The sequence below is a fragment of the Parasteatoda tepidariorum genome, chromosome 5, assembly GCF_982258835.1.
Source record: "Parasteatoda tepidariorum strain Cologne lab strain chromosome 5, Ptep-v5.0, whole genome shotgun sequence".
NCBI lineage: Eukaryota > Metazoa > Arthropoda > Arachnida > Araneae > Theridiidae > Parasteatoda > Parasteatoda tepidariorum.
The window spans coordinates 57,441,509-57,465,365 of record NC_141759.1 but is presented as its reverse complement, the minus strand read 5'-3'; the positions used below and the strand labels follow the sequence as shown (position 1 = coordinate 57,465,365).

At 26.9% G+C, this 23,857-nt stretch overlaps 1 protein-coding gene across 1 annotated transcript; it reads left to right on the top strand.

The window, feature by feature from the left end:
- Positions 1-205: 205 nt before the first annotated feature.
- Trm1 (tRNA methyltransferase 1) lies at positions 206-23,857 on the top strand. Its single transcript, XM_043050853.3, has 15 exons — positions 206-502; positions 1,500-1,590; positions 4,105-4,292; positions 6,329-6,444; positions 8,926-9,038; positions 9,887-10,035; positions 10,468-10,551; positions 11,578-11,647; positions 12,245-12,379; positions 12,635-12,720; positions 14,312-14,420; positions 16,223-16,293; positions 16,950-17,069; positions 23,542-23,635; positions 23,775-23,857. The coding sequence occupies exons 1-15, from the start codon at positions 270-272 to the stop codon at positions 23,820-23,822; spliced, it is 1,707 nt and encodes a 568-aa protein (XP_042906787.2). The 5' UTR covers positions 206-269; the 3' UTR covers positions 23,823-23,857.

The following is a 23,857-nucleotide window of genomic DNA, read 5'->3' as shown; positions in this document are numbered from 1 at the left end:
ATACATTCTCCCTCGACAAACTCACTAAACGCATCTGTCTACAGCGATTGGTGGACGTTAATCAGCTTGACGCACAGCCGCATATGCAAATTGTCTGCAATGAGAATGCTCCATAAATCAGAATATCTTCTGTTTTTAAAAAACAATGTAACAAGCTACAAGCTAATAAATATTACTCAGTTTAAATCAAGAATTAGAGTCCAATATCAATTTTACAATCAATATATCAATCAAATTGTAAATAAAGAGAAGACAAGCACATCGTGTTTATGTTTTCGCGAATTTTGCGTGCCTATTTAAGAAAGTATAAAAATATTAATCGTCAACAAATCATGAACTCATGTAGTGAGGAACATTTATCAACCGATGAATCGCTTGAAAAATTAATTTATATTGACAAAACACCTTACACTGTGGTTGCTGAAGGCCAAGCTGAAGTTCTTTTTCCGAGTTCTCATGATGTTTTTTACAATCCAGTTCAAGAGTTTAATAGAGATTTAAGGTAAATATATTATTTCATTGTTCTTTTATTGTCTTTTAATGATTAACCTCTTGTTTAATTAATCATAAATACTAGCGATTTTCATATGAGCATAAATTTGTAATTATGTTTTAATGTAGTCATGTTACATGTGTTAAGGAGTATTTCCGTATCGTGATCTGTGGCATAATATACTCTTAAGTTTTGGTGACTTTTGGACAGCGGCCTGCGAGAAACTAAAAAAAAAAAAAAAAAAACACAGAAAATTACCAATTCGAAGGGAATAACTCGTAGCCACTCCGGGCAAACATCTACGCATTTATTTATTTTTTTTTTTGGAATTTGAAAATTTAAAATCTGTTTGGCACCTTGGTGATCGTTGTTGGAAGGACAGATTTCGGTACGGAAATACCCCCTTTTAGAGATTTAGAGATGTCGTCTTGTGATTTGTTTGCCAACTACAATCGCCAAGGCGCCAAATAAATTTTAAACGTGCAAGTTTGTTTTTTTAAAAGAAACTTATACAAGTAGAGGTTAGATGGTTTCGAGTTGGGCCCCTTCTGTGATTTTTAAGAAATTTATTGCCATACCTTGACAATAATTCTGCCATAGATCATGTTACGGAAATCCTCCCCATATATACATATTTTACCTTTTCAAATTGTGTATTAATTTAAGTTGAATTCTTTCTGTATCATGATTTGTTGAACCAACTGCAATTGCAAAATTGATTCTTTAATTAACAATTTTAAAAAAACAGATAGTGGTTCTCCTGGGGGTGGCTATGAGTTGGTCCCCATCTGTGATGCTTTTTTATTTTCTTGTGGACCGCTGCCGGAAGTGAACTAAGCTTGTCAATTATTCGGCTGTAGATTACGACATGGAAACATTCCCATTTAAGTTTCAAGCATTACATTATTTTTGGTAAACTTCCATAGATAATATTTTTTACGGTGTATATGAATTGTTATTATTTAAATCGGAGTTTTATTAAATTATTTCTAATTGTTTTTTTTAGCATTGCAATTTTAAAACAGTTCTCGTGTGATGGCAGTTATGTCAAAGAAGATAGGATTAAATCTAGAAAGTTCACCGGAGATGTGGAGTGTGTAAGTTGGAGCATTTGCATTTGAAAATTTTTATTTAGCTTGTTGATTACTTTCTTTGCTTTCAGAATTCATCATCTTCATCTGTAGCTAAATACTGACATCAATAGTCCGAGAGTTGGAAATACAGTCAAATACACCCATAATTTTAATTTTTTACCCTCTCAAGCTATTTATTTTTTGTCAGTCTCAGGGAATAGCTGAGTGGTCTAGGTCTAGACTAGCAGAATTACCAATGAATTAATTGAAAATGTGATTTAGTGCAATTGAAAAATAGAAAAGACACATCTACAACCAATTTCAGCCTCTTCAAGCAAAAGCCAGTCTCGTTCTGTTCTAAAATAAATGTAAAAAAATATATAAAATTCGCTTGTGAAATTTTTGATATTGGCGTTGCATGCTTCATTAGTTTTCTCGCTCTTGTCAGCTAGATTTTATTTTTAACAGTCCTGACTAGGACTGGGCTATAAATCGATATATCGCGACATATCGATTTAACGCCTGTATCGGCAGACCGATACAGCGACTTTCGTTCCAGGCGATGCATCAGAAATCTGATTTAAGCCGTCGAGTAACGAAGACGAACGATATAGCGATGTACGATATAGTGATACAAGACACGCAAGGATGCCAACTCGCGCTGGGGAAGACGATGTACGTATCGTTATATTGAAACGGCCTTGATTGATGAGCGGTAGAATCAGAATCAGTTTTGAGAACATGTATCGTGATCTCGCTTGTTTGTTTCCGCACCTCTTAGTTTTTTTTTTCCTCTTTGTCGCGACTTAAAATCGTTTCTTGTAGATTATTTTCAGTGGGACTGACTTTGTGATCGCTTGTTTCTTAATTAATTAAGTAATTTTTTTTTAAACAAAACTTTCTTTTTTATTTTTAAATGTGAAGATTAATTTTGATATTATATGTTTAAGTATTATTTTACATTATTGAATTTATTATAAACGGAAATCTAATTTAAGGTGCCCATAAAGAGTTAAATTAAAAAGTAATTAAATTTGTTAGGCTATTTTTTACTTTATTTTAATTTATTAAAAACTTTTTGGATAAAATAATAATTTAATGGGTTTTTATTACTGATTTTAAATTTATAAATCTTTAGTTGTTTTCATTTTTATAAATAAAATTATAACAAAACTCATTTTTCCTCTTTTGGATTTAGACATAAGTCAATCAACTTTGTTTATTCAACAAAATTAGTAATATTTGCGATTGCGACTTCTTTTTTTAAAATCATTTAGCACTTCCTTTTATAAAAGAGTATAATCGTGTTTCTTAATTTTCTTTCAATATTGTCAGTGGAATATATTATCGAATATCATAATTCTTTTGTTTTTATTTTTAAGAAATTAAATCTTACTTTGTTTTTTCGATCAGAATTCGGTAATTATTCAGTTTAACTTTATTATTTATGTTAAATAATAATGATTAAAAATAGTGTTTTTTTTTTTTTTTTTTTTTAAATTTTTTTAGCACTTTGTTTTAAGCATACGAATAATTTTTAACAAACTTATTTTTTAAATATTCTTTCTATATTGTTAGGTAAATATATTGATAAATTTCAATTTCATTTATTTTTTCATTATTTATCTTTAAACTAAGAAATCTTTCGTTATTTGCGCGATCATTTTTAGAAAATATAACATTAATATCTTTCTTAAGCAAAACATGTACATCAAATTCATAAATTGATTTAAATCAATCTGAGTATGAAGTTTTGATAGAAATCTGACTTTCTGCGCCTTACAAGTAAATGAATTTCAAAAATACTGTATCGCGATACATCGCTATATTGCGATGCAAAACTGACGATGCATCACGATATAAAATTTCTTATATCGCCCAGTCCTAGTCCTGACAGTCAACTTGTATAGGTAATATCACATAAGTTATGCATTGTGAAGCAGATTTTGACTAGTGCTATTTATCCAAGAAGCTCATTGCAAATTTTATGATTATGGAATTTGCCTTACTGCAACAATATTTAAGGTGTGTAAAATACTAGCTGTAACTGACTCTAAAATATCAGCTGCAAAAAATTGGAATTAAGTACTCAGAGTGTTAAACTATTATAATTTATAATTTTAATTATTAAAATAATATTTTTAATTAAGATTTTTTAATTTCTTCCCTTTTCTATAATTTTAACATTTGATTCAAATACATGTGAAGGCTATTCACATTTTTACTTTATTTATGAATAGTTTTTAACCTAAAGTAAATTTTAAAGTTGTTTTAGAGATGTTTATCTTTTATTTTTCATGTACAAAGCTTATGACTATATTTTCAAATTTTGAATATACTAGGTGTGATTCAAAAAAACTCTGTTATCTTTTTTGCAATCATTCATATTTTAAACTATTTTTAACTTGAAATATAAATATGTACTAAGGATAAAAAAATTTGATGGTAATTTAATAAACAATTTGCTATTGATTTACTCTTTTCTTTACTTTAATTTTGTATATTTATTTATTTTAACTCAGATTTATCATTTTTCAGCCAAAACTTAAAGTATTAGAAGCTTTAGCAGCTTCTGGGTTGAGATCCATACGCTTTGCCAAAGAAGTGCCAAATTTAGAGCAAATTATTGCTAATGATCGAGATAGGCAGGCCTTTGCTAGCATTGAAAGAAATATCAAACACAATCATGTTGAAGATATTGTTCAATCAATTAATGAAGATGCATCGTAAGTAATATCTTTTAAAGTTAAAAAAGAAATAAATGTTTTTTTTTCTGTCATAAATTGCAAAATGTGAGAAAAAAAGGGTTGGTGAAATTCATGTTTCTTTTTAAAAGGTAAGAAAATGAGATTTGTTTGATTTAAATTAGATTTTTTTAAAAATTTAAATCATATATATACTATATATTAACCAGCCAAATCATCCGATAAAATATATTAACTATTCTTAATATTATTTAAAATTTAATAATATAGTTAAAATAGTTGATATTTTTTAATTGTTACAAATTAATCTCTGAATAAGCAAAATCAAATTTTTTTTAAGCTAAACATACTAAAATTTTAAAGACAGAGAGGTAATTTGTCTGTTAGATATCCAATGAAGAGTAAATTAGTTTAGATCAGAATCCTTAAAAATAAATGATATAAGTTTCTCTCGGCAGAACAAGTCTTTTTTTTTTAATATTAGCAAACACTAAGTATGTGTTTAATATCGTTTAAAAGTACATAAAGTATTCAAATAAACCTAAAACTGAATGAGTTTAATTGAAATATGTTTATTATCAGCAAATTATTTTACATACAACCAATGAAAAATTATAATTTAACAGTTACTTTTAGTCTCTAATTTTATTTATTTATTAGTTTAATTTTAAATATAATAATTTGCCCTTTCATTTTTTCTTTCGATATTACCTTCATTATCAATGAAGTCAGACTTTAACAAGAATCACACCCTAAAGAATATATTTATAAATATATTTTTTACATAATGATTCTTTAAAAAAAATCAATTGGGTCAAAAAAAAATTCTAGTTTTAAAATACTTTAAAAAAAAATCAAGTAATTTAAATTGCGATTTTAATCATTATTTATATCAAATTATTTAAATCATGCCAACCCTGAAGGAAAGCAATTAGGGATTGCATTTATAATTAGCAAAGTTTTTTTTTCCTTCAAAAAATAAATATTTAAATTTTAAGAGAAACTGAATGAATAATTTAAAAAAGTAATTGAGTATTGAATATTTCTTTTCCATGTAAGGCAAAATTGTTTCAACCATTTTTATAAATGACTTTAAGGGCTGTTCAAATATCACATAAAAATATTTTTGGCTATTTTGAACTCTTCCTACCCACTTGTCAACAAAAATAACCAAATCACTAACCCTATATCATATATGAAAGATACTATGTCACCCCTTCCTTCAGGTGTTTGCTCTAAATTTAATTTTTACTGTAGTAATCTTGTCTTAGGATTAAACTCAAATTAAAAGATGTAACTTTGCATAATACTTTTTTTCTCTCATGTTTCTACTTTTTCAATATCTCTAGAATTTATTTTTACATGTTTCTAGTCTTTTCAATGATAATTCTTCAAACTTCTCTGAATTTATCCCTCAATTTCAGATGTTGATTATATCATAAACCAAAGATTGCTTTACAAATGCCTTGCATGTAGCATACTCAAGTCTTATTGATAGATCATCCATTTCAAGAACCCTTTTCAATTTTTCATCATCAATATCCCCTTTGGACATTTGTTTTGAATTATGTCCAAATTATACACACATAAAATCTTTATGAATTTAGTAATGTGTGATTAAAACAGAAGTTTTTGAATAGACCAACTGCTAAATAATAAATTTTTGCAAGCACTTTTTCCTATTTAACTTTTGAAAATTTTAATATTGTTGGAAAAAACTAGAAAAACAGAAATAAATTGAATTTTATTTGAAAATGATGTATTATACTAACGATTTTAAATTATCCACACTGTAGGACTTTAGTTTTTGAATATTTTATAAAGTCTAATGAAATATGCAAAAATTCTGAAGCGTGTCTATATCTTATGGAGTAGATACTATCCAAAATATTTTCATTGGATATCTTACTATTCTAGGTATATAGTATATTAACTTACTATAGTGAGACATGAAATAGTGTTAGTTGTATTTTTAAATAATTTGCCTTCAATGTCATAATAAAGAAAATGTGTTGAAAGTTTATATTGTTATTAATATTTCTAAATTTTTTCAACAGTTTGCTAATGTACAAAAATCGTCATGTGAAGGACAGATTTGATGTGGTGGACTTGGATCCATATGGAACAGCTTCTCCATTCTTAGATGCTGCTGTTCAGTGCACTAGCGATGGAGGTAAATAAATAGGAAAGCTCATTTGTATATTTGGATGTATGGTTCTTTCCAAGAATTCGCAGAAAACAGAATTTTTTTCTTAAGATAAAATTATTGATGATTAGCATTTTCTATGTATTCTCCTCACACCATGACACTAGAAGAATAGGTTACTGTTTCTTGAAGGTAGAAATGGGGTTTAAATATCATTGACCTTTAACCCTTCTCTAATTCTTCCTTTAACCCTTCTCTAATTCAGACCTTTAACCCTTCTCTTATGTCTGGACAGACCAAGGGTCTGTCCAGACATTTTGTGAAAGGTCCTGTTTTTGTAAAATTGTGAAAAAATTACTTGTAATTTGTGAATGTAAAATAAGCTTTAAATCACATTCTTTCAACCAGAGTCCTGCTTTTGTGAATTTGTGCAAATAATAATAATGTGAATAAGTTTTTTTCCCCCCTGGGAAGGGTTTATTCGAATAACAAAACGATAATGAAGATAAACAAAGTTGTGAAGGATTCGATTAAAAGATGAATTATTTTGTGAAGGGTCCGCTTTTAAGTTAAAATATTTTGTGAAGGGTCTGTTTTTATGAAAAGATATTTTGTGAAGGGTCCATAACGGACCCAAATTTCTTCTAAGCAAACCCCTGCCTGCAGAATTTTTATTAAACATATTTTTCATACTTTTTTTCATTATTTTGTATTAAAAGAAAATTAAAAGTGAAAAAAGCGAAAATATTACATTTAATATTTTAATAATTTATGGTTATAAAATACAGATTTAAGCACTGGTATCTTTTCCTGCATTAAATGTAAAATCTTCTAAACATGACTCACTTCCGAAAGATCAGGCATGTTATTCTTCCGCAAATTCGTGGATTTCCTCAAATCAATATTTTATGTTCTGACTAAAGTTTCTTGGAGCTCTGCTAATCTAAAATATAAATTTCATTACCTACGCAAAATCTCGTTAAGAAGGCATTTATTCCGACCTTACCAACACCCTCTTTTTTTTTCTTCATAAGTTTTCATTCACTGCAATGACAACTTTTTTGCACAGATTTAATAGAGAAAAATGCAACTTCAGATAAGCTTCGAGAACATGAGAGTGAGAAAAATATTCTAGGATAGCATCGATTGGAATTAGTGAACTACTGAGGTGAACACAAAAGTGTAAAATTGATGATCTGAAATGTAATTCGGAAATGCCAAACATTTAAAAGATCGTTTGCTAGAAAAAATTGTGCTTTTTCATTAGTTATTAGTTGTAATGATGGTTGTAATCATTGTTTATTATTTTACAACAATTATTTTACTAAGTAGGGTTGTCATCACTCTACTTTGTGTGAATATTTTGGCTCTGAAATCACTGAATACATTACATTAATGTAGCTTCTTAACAACTAAGGCAACATCAAATAAAGTGTTTTGTAATCAAACACTGTGTCCATGTAGAATTAGGCGAAGACTTTGCCCATCGTATCAACTTGGCTAGAATAATAATAAGATAAAGTTGCAATAAAATTAAGAGTACATTTCTATTGCTAACTTTATTCACAAAGATGTTGTAACATATTTGTATGTTATTGTTTTGCTATTTTACATTTGTCTTCATTTTTTTGCAATTTTGAATGTATCATAATTTCTTTTTCCCTGATAAGCCCAATATGCCAAAGAGATACTGTACTTTGTATTATAGTAATATTTATTTAAGTGTCATTTTGTAAGTTTATGAAAATATTACTTATTAAAATTTTAGATAAGTTAATAAAATTTTTAATTCTTTTTTTATTTATACTTAAATGCATAATGAATATAAAATAGAAAGGAGACAAATGATTTATATCATAAGTTATTAACTTTTGTTTTTAATTTCATGTTATTTTAAATTTAAAATTTCAATAAAAATTTGAGCTATTCTTTTAAAATTGAACTTGTGGCATTTTTCATTTTAACTCACTATGAATAAAAAAAAAATGATAAATAAAGACAGTATTGTAGGTTGTTACTACTTAATTTACTGTCTTAGTTTTATAAAGATTTAATAATTTAAATATGAATTATTCTATTAAAAAATAATTGAAGATATTCTTTATTTAAATTGGTGTAATGAAAAAGTAAAGGCTTTTTAAATAATATGTTACTGTTGTTTATTTATTGTATTGAGTTAGTAACTTTAAGATTTTGAAGATTTTCTTCTTATTCTGGTAACTAATAGAGTTAGCAACATTTTTAATTATTGAGCTGATAGTAAAATAAGAATTTATGTTTATGAGCAGAAATATGGTTAAACATTCATTAGATAAAATTATTAAATTTAATTATTACTGTTTCCTTTTTAAAATGTTTATTGGAAATTACATTTCTATGGATTTTTTTAATTAGAGTTATAGTTTATTACTAATAAAAGTTTTTTACTTTTCATTCTTTGTTATTTAAAAAAAATGATGCATACTTCATTTCTTTATTTTGTCTGAAAAATGTATATCCTTGTTACAGGTCTTTTAATGATAACCTGTACTGATATGGCAATATTATGTGGTAATGGTATAGAAGCTTGTCATGCAAAGTATGGAGCAGTATCTGCTAAGATTGGTAGCTGCCATGAAATGGTCTGTTTTTGTTCTGCAGAGAATATCATATTTTGAATTGACTTAATTTATGTGCTGATCTATTTTATATTTATATTTGTTAGGGTTTCTTTATGTTGAGTTTGTAATCCTTAAGTCTTATAAATTGGTCTCAATAATTATTTATAAAATATTAAAGTTAAATTAAAATAAAAATTATCAAGGGGGACAAAGTGGAAAATGGGTTACAGTATTTACTTTCACATTATTTAATTCATTTTTTAGAAGAGAAATTATTATTTGTTGATAAATATATTTCAATATTTTTTACTAGGATAATTTTATAGTTCTGGTATTTCTTTCAATGTACTTATTCTTTTATTTAGGACTATTGTGTTTTACTGCACTGTTTTTAAGGTTCAATGTCCTGCAGTTGCAATTTTATTCCTTTTAATATTACTTCTACACACATTCTTATACATACAATTTTCATTACTTTGATTAATTGCTGTATTTGAGAAGGAAAAAGTTTTGTTAAAAAATCATAAAAGTATAAATATTTATCAATAATCTTTATCTGATTTAACTTGTTTTATAAAGTGTGATTTTTAAAAAAAAAAATATAAAATCTGTTTCCCCTTTAAATGGATTTTTACTCTAACATTTATTCTTTTAAAAAAATTAAATGCATAAATTTTTATCAATAATTTTTATCTGATTTAGCTACTTCAATATAGAGGGATACTTTATAAAAATTATAAAATCTTTACAATACACTTTTATATAGATTTTTCATACTATTACACTTTTAAATAGATTTTTCAAACATATTTTCTTTTTTTTTTTTCAAAAAAAAAAGCAACTCTTAAAGAAACCGTTACATTTCACAGGCACTCCGTATAGTCCTGCAGGCTATTGAATCACATGCAAACAGATATGGAAGGTATATCGAACCAATCTTATCTCTCAGTGTAGATTTTTATGTCAGATTGTTTGTTCGGATATTCACTAGCCCGATTGCTGTAAAAAATAGTGTTTGGTAAGTTATGCTTATTTTTAATTTGTATCTTTGTAAAACTAAAAATATATTTTATAGAATTTTTTTTTTTTTTAACTCTATGTTTAATTCACTTAAAGTCATTAAAATGGTGGGGGTTTTTTTTAAGCATCTTAAAAGCTGAAAAATAATTTTAATCTACGTAATTTTACTGTATATTCTTTTATGTTAAAGTAAAGGTTCTAACATATATCATTTTTGTTCAAAATTGATGTAGTTTTTAGTAATATTTATTACAATATATCAAATAGTGTGGGTACTTACATTAACTTTAATTTTCAAAGTTTTGTTCAGCATTATTTTTATAAATTAATTTTTAGTTATTATATTGTCTATGAACTGTGTTGTATACTTTTAATTTGTTTTTAATTATTTTCAATAGTTTTATTAAATGTTTTGTCTCTTATCTTTTAGCAAGCTTTCTATGGTTTATATTTGCAATGGATGTGAATCATACTATTTACAACCACTTGGAAAAAAATTAAAAACTGAGAAAGGGTATGACTGTTATTAATTTTTAACGTTTTAAAAATATGAATAATTTCACTTTACTATTTGTTTTCTTTCATTATTTGCATGTGTAAATGAGTTTTCTGACTAATGGACAAAGCTTTATATTAACTACATTTTATGAAACTGAAAGTAACTGCATTTTTTGTGTCCTAATATATTTACTTCACATAGTTGCTAGAAATCAATCAATATATACGTATGGTAATTTTTTGAGAAAAGTAATTTGACTTTATATTATTCCTTTAAAATGTTTTGTTATTTATTGTAAAAATTAATATCATTTTATATTTGTTGAATATAAATGCATGCTTTATTATTGCCATTAATAAAATTTTTTGATTTAAAATGACTAGATTTGATTTAAAATTTCTAGTAAAATATCCGCATTATATAATTTAGGAAACTTTTTCATGTTACTTGTAAGAATCTTTCACATATTCATGAAATAATGATTCGTTAGTAATTATTAAATAATTGTATTGCCTTTTTAATAAATTTTCGACATTATTAACTGAAATATTTTTTCTGAATTGAGCCACATTAATTTGGATTTGGAATTTCTTAATAAAATTTAACTGAATTACTTTAAATTTTAAATTGCCCAGCATGTAGATTAAACTGTCTAGAAAAACTCCTAGCATATAACATTTAACTGATAAAACTGTTATTGTGATAAAACTGTTATTTCAAGAGAAGTGTTTATGTGATAAGAAGGTGAGGTTGAAATGAAATTGACTTTTATCCTCATTGATGTTTAAACTAGTGATTGTGTTAAATTAAACTCATTAAAGTTTTAACATTGTATTAAAACTTGTTTAACATTCTGTGAACTTTTCATTAAAAGTGATACTGTTTATTTATATGTGATTAATATTTTTTAAAGCTAATTTATGAATCTGGATTTTTTTAAAAATTGTTATCTTAAATATTTTATGGATATTTTTAATATTTTTCTCGAAGTATTAGATTTACTAGTTTTCTTCCGATATTTATATTGTTTTTTTTTTTTAGTCAAAAGTATTCACCTGGTACTGGTCCTCCTGTTGACTCAAAATGTATGAATTGTGGTCATTCGTTTAAGGTGAGTTTTATATTTTCGCGCATTTTTTAAAGATATGTTTAAAACTAGTAATTATTTTTACAGTTAAACCTTTATTCTGTCACTGTAAAGTCGAGTGCATAAGATTAGTTTATTGGCATATTCAGCCTACTTGAAAGAAAAATAACAGGTTTTGAGTATTTATAATTTAATTCTAATCACTTTTGTTGAAAAGCGAGAAAAGGTCAAATGAAATATCAAGTTACTTTGGAACCATCTACTTCACTAACCTTAGCATGTTCTTTTTATTTAGGAAAACTAGTATATTTTGTTTTGAAAATATAAAGTTACGTAATATTTGGTATTTTTTAATTAACCAGACATAAGGAAATTCAGTATTTTTTTAAAAAGAAAAATTAATTTTTGTTATTTTATTTAAATTTTTGTGAATGTCTTCTTTTTCAATGTTTTAAAAAATCACAAAATAAAAATAGTAAAAAAAAAGAATTTAAACTTTGGAGTAGGTCTACATTTTTTGGCAACATAATGTTTTAAAAAGCTTGTGCTGGGTTAATTGAAAAGTACCTATTTTTAATAAAAATAAATTTTTTAAGGTAAAAATGTTTTATTTCTTGACAGGTTTGTGGTCCTATTTGGTCTAAAAATCTGCATAACAAAGATTTTATTGAAAAAACTGTGGAGACTGTTAAGGAAGAAGCTGAGCTTTACAAAACATCCAAGCGCATGTTAGGAGTTTTGAATGTTATATTAGAGGTAACAATTAAATCATCTGTGGTAGTATTAAGAGATATAATGTATTTCAGAATAAAACATTTTTTGTTTTCATACTTTAAAAATATGTTTATTATTGACGTAGTTAATAGTTGATGATTTTTTAGTATCTTTTCTTTGCCATAGATGATTATTTAATAATTATATTTAATCTCTCTTAGAAAGCTAAGAGTGCATTTTTTTTTAAAAAAAATCTGTTTTTTTTTTTTTTTAAACATATTAATTTTATTATTAAAGGAATTGGATGACTGTCCACTTTTCCATAGAATAGAACGCTTATCAAGTGTCTTGCATGTGATATCTCCTACAAATATTCAGATGAGGTTTGTATTAAAATATCTTCCATATTATGTTGTTGTTTTTTACACACGCCCTAACATGTGTTTATATGTACTATAATACTATAGTTATGTTATCTGCTTTTACTAAGTTTGCATAATAATTATTTTTATGTGATATTTCTTTTAAATTCAATTAAGTTTTTCTTATTGATTTAAAACCTAAAAAATTATTATTAAGCTTCTTCAAAGATCATAAGTTTCGGGCCTGTGCAATTTTGCAACAATTAAAAGTGCTTCCATGTAAATTATTGCCTCTCAATTTTTTTGTTGTTGTTTATTTTTTAACCATTTTTCAACTTTAATTTGCATTTATTTCACCAATTCTTAATCACCCAGAATAAAGTCATTACATTATATTGGGATTATTTATTATTACTATTTGACTTGAATTTCTTAATTAAGCAACGGTTTTTAATTGATGTAGGTCGATTTTGATGATTATAAATCCCATGTATTAAGCAAAATGGAGTCCAAATAGATTAATTATTTTCATGGTAAAGTGTATGATTTCTTCTACGGTGTGCTGTGTAGCTGTATTTCTTCCCAGGGTGATTTGCTACATTAAATAATACTGAACACTGATGTCAATATAGTGAGAATCAGGAACAAAATAGGGTTTTTATGGTGTTTAAAAAATATATAATACCTTTACATGCCTTTATATTTATACACCCAACATTGATAAATGTGTTTTTTTGAAATTTATGTAGATTTTCATTGTTGTTTACTTTTTTTCTAGTAATTTAGTGAAACATAGATAACATAGTTCATTTTTGTAAAATGGTATGAGTTAAATTTCACTCATCACAGGACAAGAAAATATAACAAATAGTGATAAAAAAATGTTTCCAGTTGCCACTTTTTTTATAAACTATTATGAATCTTTTATAATATTCGGAAAATTACTTTATTTCACAATTGCTTCTTGTATTAAGTTTTTATATATTATATAATTATCTCACTTTAGAAATGCAATACCTTCTTAATGTTAAGTTTTTTAATTGTTTAAAATTTTCAATTGAAAAAGAGGCCACGTGTTTTAAAAAGTGTCCACCGTTAAAAGTGCTATTACTAGCCAGTTGCAAAATCTCCTAAATTTGCTTTATATTTTCTTTTACTTACAGAATTAAAGGAAAAAAATTTCTGATATCAGTCACTTAAAATTTTAAATAATGACTGAAACTAATTCCAGCAATACTTTGCAAGACATGAAATGATTTTTGCTTTGATTTTCGCCTAGCACCTAGTGTAGAAACATATTAATTTGGATTGAATACTTTGCATGTTTCCCAATATTTTAGAACCTGGTTTATTTGCAGAAGAGTTTATTAATTTAATACATAATGTATACAGTTTTGTAATTCTGGTCTTTTTTTACAGTGTATAATCTTAGTAAATGTTGGATAATAAGTTGAGAAAGAAGTGTTAGTATAAAGAATCTTAAAGTATTTAAGGATTTTATTTTAAATATTTTGCTAATAGTTTCTGATAAATATGTTTTGGTCATTTGATTTCATATAATTAAAAATTAAAGAAAATTTAAAATTTAGCTAAACTTTATTTATGCTTTTAGATCTGCTATTCTTCATGCTGGTTACAAAGTTTCAATATCCCATTGTTCACCAACTTCAATAAAAACAAATGCTCCTCAAGAAGTAATATGGGATATCTTCAAATCCTGGGTTTGTCTATTTTAGTTATACGAGAAGTTAAATATATTTATGCTTTTAGTTTTCAAATTGAATTTATTGTAATACTATGGCCATTTGTATTATTGTTCATTGATTAGATATCCTATTTTAGTTTCTTAATTAGATTGATTTATATCACAGTTAACATTTATACTTAAAGTATTTTCTATATATGTTTAAACAATGCTATTATTCTGTTTTTTCCCCTCTTAAAAAGTTTGAATGGCAATTTCAGTTACAATGTTAGTTGTTCAGTTTAAATTTTGGTTTATTTTTAATAATTAATTTTTTAAAACTAAGTTTTTTTTTAATGCAACAATACAATTGTCTGGTGTCATACTTTAATCCTGACAATTCAAAACTGCTCTTTTGAAATTAAAAGTAGAAACTTGTACATTTGAACCTCGATCCATTGTTCCCACATCGTTTGTTTTTTCCATTCGTATTGTCTTGTTTTAATAGTCCTGTAACAAATGCTATTCCTGTAATTTTAATAACCTGCTTAGATCGTTTTTGGAATTAGCAGATTTCTTGGCTCTATCATTTGAAAATTCAACATTAAAAAATGTATTGATGTTCTTTTGTTTCCAGAAGAAACTCAGTAACTTCTAATGCTAATGATGAAGAAGAAAGAGAGGATTAGTTATAGTCAATTAAAAACGTAAATTGAATGTTGAATTGATGGAAAATGCCTCAAACAACAGGTTTTATGTTTCCGTATCAACTAAGGAAAATGTTGACACTTGTGTTGTTGTGGGTTAAAGAAATGGTTGCTAAAGTTGAAAAAGTGCAAAGTGATGCCAATAAAAATTACAAAACCGCTGCCAACATTTGTGGAAGGCCATGAAGCTTTAAAACAATGATGAATTTTCTGTATTTATGTGAGCTTGCGTAAAATGAACAGAAATGTGTTATGAATGTTGTACGTTTATTGTTTGTACTGAGAAGAAAACAGTGTGTTTTGAAATCAAAATTTTTAAATAAAAAAAGGTTTTTATTCATCTTTCTTTTGCATCATGAAAAATTTTGCATTAAATACAGATTTCTTCAATTAAAGATTTTATACTTATTGTAAACTGATTAGATTTCACATCCTATGCTTCTTCAATACTTTTCAAGTCATTATTTGATATCTTGCATTGACTCGAATTCGTCGTTTTTCCGTATCCCTCGTTTTAAACAAATGGACTCAAGAGAAAAATCAAGGCTCTTCTGTATATGTAAATAATGAATAATTTAATTTCCACTCTGAAAAAAAAAGGTTTATCAAAAATAATTTTCATGTATGTATATATATATAATGTGTGTCTTTGAACCAGTAAATATAAATAAAAAATAGTGTAAAGAAGTAAATATTACTGCTTTGCTTCCTCATTGTCAACTTTTCTCAGTAATTGATTCTTTCAATTTATTATTTTTTGCTATATATGCATATATATTCAAATTATGTTAGTTGCAGGTGGTTACAGATAATTCATAAAGATGCTTTGCTATTAATTTAAATTAAAAAGTGCATTGTCCTAAATTTTAACTGAGATATGACACCTTAGTTGTCTTGTTACGCATTTATGTTTAATTTTTGCTAAAATCGAAATATGTTTCTCAAAACTTTATGACTTCGTAAAAAGGTTGTAAGAAATGAATAATTTTTTGAATGACAATATGAATAAGCTAAATAACATTTTTGTTCAATGATTATAATTCGAAACTATGTTAAAAGATGAAACTGTTAATGTATAAAATCATAATATTGATGGAGTTTTGTTTTTTTCAATTTTGTTTTTCATTTTCAGGCAAAATTACATCCTGGCAAAAAAACATTTGAGCTGGAACCATCAAAAACAATAATGGCTAATGATTCAAAGTAAATGCATTTTTTTAAATCAATATTACCTGTATTAAACTTTAAACTACTCTCTTTTCTTGTTCTTTTTAATTTTTTTTTATAGATAATATTAAAAAAAAATTTTGTTTATTATTTAATGTAAAAATGTTAGTCTCATATTTATTTATAATTGATATAAGGATTTATCTTAATTCTGTATTTTTTAAAAAAAATTATGTATACTAAGGAAAAATTGTGTAGTTAATAATTCATGTTATGGTTTTAATTTTTATATTAAGATGTAATTTAAAACTAGATTTCATAAGTGAATTTTTAGGAATTGAAACTTCTTTTACAAAATAATCAATTTATTAAATCAAGTGTTTGCTATATTTATAAGTTAAAATGTTTTCAAGTAATAGATTTTACTCTTAAGATTTATTTTATACTTTTAAACAAACCATACATCAAAAAAAAAGTTACATAAATTAAAGATTTTTATTTTGTAAGATTAAGATTTCTGTCTGTTAAGATTTTCATTTTCTGACTCTTTTAAAAAAACTGATTACTTTGATTGAGTATTGATTTTATGCAGACGCAATTCTGAAACTGCTAATGAATATTCTCTATTAAATATACTTATCTCTATTTGTAGTATTTGAAATGTTTTCAACATTAGAATTAATGTTTTACAGAACCCAAGTTTCATTTGAAACTCATCCAGATGCTGATCCTGAATCTCGAAGCAATCATCTTCTCCGATTCCAAATTAACCCCACTCCTAACTGGGGCCCAAAATGCAGAGCAACTACCAGGTATGATAGTTATAATATCACACAAATTCTTAACACTTTAATCCACTTGTTAGTGGGACTCTATTTAAGCTATGTCTCTAGTTTATGAGAAGATACAGTAAATAAAATGACACGGTAAAACCTCCCTTAACGACCACCTCTAAACAAATGTCTTCCATAGGTTTTACATTATGGGGTATCCCTAAACAGCGATTTCTGAACTATAGCCACTTAAACTGATCTTTATTAAATATATAAATATATTTTCTCCCATCTGTCATGGCATTGAAGTCTTTGCTAATAGTTTTGAGGCATTCATACAATACAATAGTCAATCATAAATTTGGCAGTTCAATTGCCCCCGCTGAAGGTAATCTGCAACTTTCAAGGATGAACCACAGGGATTTTGTTTTGTTGAAATTTTTAGGTATTCATACAGAAGTCAGTCATAAATTTGGCAGTTCAATTGCACCCACTAAAGATAATCTGCATCTTTAATGAGTGGTCTGCATTAATCACAATAATCTTGTTTTAACGTACACTATGAAAGGTAGCACTTTATGTGTCATTGGTCAAATTTTAATTTAAGTAGTCTGTAGAAATTGCCAGCATTTGCGTGAAAGAAACAATGTGTGCGTGTGCCGACCAATATTTGAGTGATTTCTTTTTTCACCTTCTAGACACTGGAAGAGTGGATGTCTGAATAAGAACTTTAGTAAATGAATAATTGAAATATGAGTAATAATTGTAAGCAAACATTTCTTACATTGAGGTATAAAATTTTTTTTGTTTTGGATATAAAAAAGGTATAAACGCACAAAAGTTAACTACCCTATTTGGCTGTGTTAAAAATTAAATGCATGATGTCTTTTTGCCATTTGACACTACTTGTAATTTTTGAACTACCAATTCATTTATAATTCCAAATAGCGTCCATCTCTTAATATTGGTCACATAGACACAGTTCCGCAAGAGTCTGTTTTTCGAAAGTTTTACTGTATATCTCTCTTAAATTCCCTAATAATAATTGATGTCAAGAATTTTATCATGCTGTTTATGTCGCTTTGGTGTGACAGTCAATTAAGGACTCATTCACGCTGCTCGCGAAGAGCTCGTTCCTGACAGTGGATGCACATACACAGCAAGAGACTTATTAAATCTGTTGTGGCTGAAAGTCTTCTGTTTGGTTGTGGTGGAAGTTTGGAAAAAGGATAATCAGTCAAAATTGCATGGTATTCCTACCATGACTGTTAAAAATTAGAGACCTGAAAAATGGGACTAGAAGAGGTTTGGCCATGGTTGGGTGTACCATACTGTGGGACAAATTTAAATACTAGAGTAAATTTTGAATTAAAAATACATTCTAAAAAGTTTAGTTCTTTTAATTGCTTTAATTAAATTACATGTTTCTGTTTATTATATTTTTGAATTATAAATTTTATGTTGCCTCACATCTTTTAAAATGTATCTAGTTTTTGAAAGAAAAAAAACAATTAAATAAGGATAGAATAAAGTTGATAAGAATGACAATCAAATGCTCAGACTTACTGATTGGCACCATATCTTTTATCTGTGTGTAGTTTTCATGGTATATTTACTCAGAAATAACTTCATAATTGTTTGTCTTGCAACATTTAGCCAAAAAGAATGATTATATATCACATCAAAATAACATTACATCAAATGGTGTGAACTTATGTAACCTTGAGAAAGTATTTAATATTATATAAAATGTATATGAGGCATTTCTGTTAATAAGTTTTACTGTAAAACTTATTTGTAAAAACTACTAGCAGGTAATATGTATAGCACTTTTTTTCCTTTCATTAAAAAATTAATTTCACTAGTATGTGTACAAGCAAAGTATTTTAGTCGTAGTTCATAAACTGTATAATCCATTGAAAACATTAGTATCTTCGTTGGAGGAGGAAACACTTTTAGTTAATTTTCTAATTGAGAGTGCAACACTGAATTGCTTAAGTATTAGTCTACATTTTTCAAACTTCTGTGGTAAACTTTATGCAATACTAATTTTATATTTAGAGATATTTTTGTAAAATTATAACACAAATTTATTTGTAAATTTTTTATATATATATATATATATATATAATAAATAAATAAATACAAGAAAACACTAAGAAAGTTAAGAAAAACAATAAGTAACATTTATTGCGCTTAAGCTGCAAGTAAACAGCACTCATTTTGAACTTATATATATATATATATATATATATATATATATATATATATATATATATATATATATATATATATATATATATATATATATATATATATATATATATATATATATATATATATATATATATATATATATATATATATATATATATATATATATATATATATATATATATATATATATATATATATATAACGTCGTTGCCGAGTGGAAGGATTAAAACAGGTCATAGGTCGGGAAGGAGGGTACAAAATTTATTTATTAATTATTAGACAAGAGCAGTCATGAGATTGAGTGAAAGTGCACATGAAAAGTTGCGCTCCTTGGTTATATGTTAGGGAAAATCTTGCAAAGTAAAATCCGTAAAATGTCTTAATTTAGGGAAAGAGGGAAATCTTAGTAGTTGCTATTGGTTTATGAGATAGATCGAACGTTTCCCACACAAGAGCAAAGGGAAAAATGTCCTGCTCTTAATTAAATGCATACTTGAGCCAAAAATAGATTTAAGAACAGGATGTGGCTTTTAAAAGTGTGAGAAAGTATTTCGTTTAGAATAATTAATTAGTAATAAAGTAAGAGTTGTTTTATAGCAAAGAAACTAACGTAAAAAGATTAATAGAAGCTTTTTATGTTACATCCCCCCTCGCCAAAAATGTTTAGTTAGAATCCCAAAATTTTGAAATTATCCATTTGCAAAATCTTCCCTATGGTAGAAGTACAAATAAAATAACCAAATTTGTAATGGTAACAATATATAAAAGTAATATAAATTATATAACATTTACATATGTTCTCACTGTAAAAATTTTAGCACAATCAAAAATCTGTAGTAGCATTATCAGCAATTTTACGATTTTCATTTTCAACAATTTTTTTTTTTTTTTGACAGTGCAGTTTTTTCAGTTTCAAAAGTCTTTTGTTTAAAAATCACAACACAGCATTTTCACCAAAAGAAGTATTCTTCATAAAAACACTATTTAAGTTAAATCTTCAATCATGATAAAACATATATATATACAGTAAAACCTCGCTACAACAATATTTTGCGGACCAAATAAGAATATTGTTGTAGAGGGATATATTGTTATATCGAGGGCCCATATAATTCTGGGTCACAATGAGATTTTTTGAAATTTAATGTTATATATTCATTAACTATAAATATATTGACATATTATCGAAAAAATTAATTTGCAAAGTGTTTATTACAGTTAAGCATTAAAAACAATGGATATAAATACAGAAAATAAGATTCTAAACTTGCCTTAAAAAAACACTTTTATTGAGAAAAATCAGATATTTTTCTTTGCTTATTCATTTTTCTGACTGTTAAGTCAACTAACAAAGTATGCATTAAGTCTAATGTCCGAAAATGATTTTCATTTGTGAATGGAAGACTTGAGAAAAATGTCTTTAGAGATTTTACGGATTGAAGAGCTTCATGGGGTGACAATACAGACTGTGATTCACATGGATCATCATCACCATCTTCTTCCTCATCATTATTTTCCATTTCATCTGTAATTTCAGAGAGAATCTCTTCATCACTAACTCCTGCGAAAATTGTGAGTGATGAACGATGACCAATGGTCAGTGAACATTTTTTTCTCCTATTCAATTTCAATAAACGTGCTCCACCCACCTTCTACAGAAACAGTACCTTCTCAGGGTCTCAGGTGTTACTGTGATGTGTGTGGTCATTTATGACTCATGATCAGCTTTTAACATGAAGGAAATGAAAGGGTGATTTCTTAAGAACTGAGGGAGGCAATTTCCAAAACATGAAGCGCTTAGGGTGGTCTAAGTACCTCAACAGTGCTAACTCAACGGGTCCTCAACTAAGTACCTCAACGGGGGAATGAAGTTTGAATACAAAAGCCATTCTCTGATGTGAAAAGAAATAACAGTGGGGTGAAAGATCATAACCAGCAGTGACCCTTTTATCAGAAAAGATGAAAAAAATGGCAAAAGATGACAAAAAGGCTTTTTACATTATTTGAAAACCAATAAAAAAATGTAGAAAATAATGTTGAAATTTGAAAAAAAAAAATCGTTTTACAGAGGTTTACTGCTTCAGAAAATATCGTTATATTGAGAGGAGGATAACATTAATCCATATGCTAGTTTGGCGGGACCACAGAACATTATCGTAATAGAGGGAGTTATTGTTGTATCGGATATCGTAGTAGCGAGAGTTCACTGTATATATATTTGGTGCTTTTCCTCATAAGTATTTGATATTAAATAAAGAAAAACGATGACACAATTTTATGCAAAACTAATTTTATTTTTAGAGGTGTTTTTGTAAAGTTGTATCACAAATATATAGAAATACATATTCAGAGTTCAACCTAGGAATTCCAAAAGGACAGGGTGCTTATTTGTAGTAAAGGGCACTTTCAGTTTTAAAAGGGTACTTACCTAACACCGTTATAATTTATCAAAATATGTAATAGTATTATGTACATAATAACTGAATTTGATCCTCAATTTTAAAATTACCCTTTTGTAATATTTTATGTGTATAGTTCACAAAATAGTTCTCTCTCATTATCAAAATAACAGAAAAAGTTGAAGCTTTTGAAAAATAATTAAAGTCAAGTTAATGACAATCTCTGCGTATAAATTTTCTTCAAAAAAAAGTAAACTTAAAAAAAATGGATTATTTGATGAGCAACTTTAAAGATGCATTTTTAAATTAAAAGGTATTTATCAAAATAAATCAAATGGTAAAACTTAAAATCATTAAAAAATTCATCCATATCCTCCCAAATAAAAGATGTGAATATCTTATGCGGTCTTTAGCTATATAATTAAAGCTAATAATTAGCTATTTAAAAAAAAATTTCTGAAAAATAAATAAAAAGATAGCGTTTTTAAGGGATGGCAGCCTATTTTTACAAAAAGGCCAGAACGCTCAGGGAGAACACTGCATATTTTTGCATACTTTAGCTCATAAATAACCGATATTAATTATAATAAATTAGGAAAGCAATCACACAGTGATTAAAGCGCTCATTTGCCATTTAGAAGTTTTCGGGTTCCATTTCCTAAGGCCAACTCAACTTTGCACATTGTTGTACCAGGGTATTTGAGTACCACCCTGTTTGGGAAATAAAGGCTGTAGTGTGGGCAATACTAACCACATTACCACACAGTACCTGACCATGGCCAAGCACTATTTTTCAAGGCTCTATCTTTTAACTCCTATGATCAGAATATCAGGTAAGTTTTTTCCCAGTTCCGACAGCGCCTGAGCTGCTACTCCTTTCTCTAAACTTCCTCACCACAATCAAGAAGATATTAAGTGCACTTTGCTGCGTGCACGTGCCGGTTGTTTTTGTCAGTGACCTGAATTGAACTCATGGCCCCCATTTCCCCACTCCAGTATGAGTGATGGCTTAACCAACTACACCACCAGTGCTTCATTGCCACCATCATACTGATGGTCACTTTATTGTAAAGTGACCATCTTACTTCCATGACTAAATGGAACACAGTAAGATGTTTCAGAAATGTTAATCAGTGCTTGGATTTTTTTATTCTTGGTTATGCATGGTGCGTAGAGTTTTTAAAAAGTGCTTAAAGGTGCTTATTTTGGATTTTCCTTTTTTAAAAGCCCTTAAAGGTGCTTTTTTCATTGAGTGTTTTTAAAAAGTGCTTAATTTTCCCTTTTCGAAAATTAGATTTTTTTTCTTTACCACGTCAATTTTCACCACTTATTATACGAAAACGTACTTTTTATATTGTTCTATTCAATGTTTTTACAATTCATTCAACGACAAAGCGCCCATCCTTTTACATGTTTGATTAAATAACATGTGCGTGTACTAAGCTGGGTTCGGTCTGAGATTCTTGCACCTTCATGTGCAACTCTGCTGCATTTTGCAAGATATTTTCAATTTCAGGTTTCATTTTTCACCCGACCCGAAAAACCTTTTGATCATTTTATAATAGTTAATTTAATCAAGAAAAGAGAAACTGATTATTTTATCGTGATCATGTAAAATCTTTGAAAATTATTTTGCATTTTGTTAATATATATAGTACTTAAAACGTACTCAAAAGGTGCTTATTTTTGTTGAAGGATTTGGCTACGCACCTTGTTATAGCGTATGAACTTTTTTTTAAAAATTTTGTGAAACTTTTTTGTAAGAAAATATTAAGAATTATGTATATTTTGTAAGAATAATTATACATAGAAAAATTACAAATTACAAATTGAAATTATGTAATATGTTATACCTATAGGCATGTTTTTAAACTTTATTTATATTTTATTTCCAGTCTTTTTAAAAGTAAAGAAAAAGAAAAGCAGCTTAAATCTCAAAACAAGCGTCAGAAGAAGTTAGAAGAGTCTCTAGTCAGCAAAAAGATGAAAGTAATTCTATGTTAACATCAATAAAATTGAATTGTGGCAATATAAAGTTTTCTGTAAAATTAGATTACTTTCAAAACATTCATACATTTATTTTTTTAAATTTAAAATTTTTTCTAATTAAAAATTGCTTTCATTTCAGAATGAAGATTCAGAAGAGAACTCTTGTAATTCTAATTGTAACAGTTGAAATTTCTTTTGTGAATAAATTTTATTTTAATATAA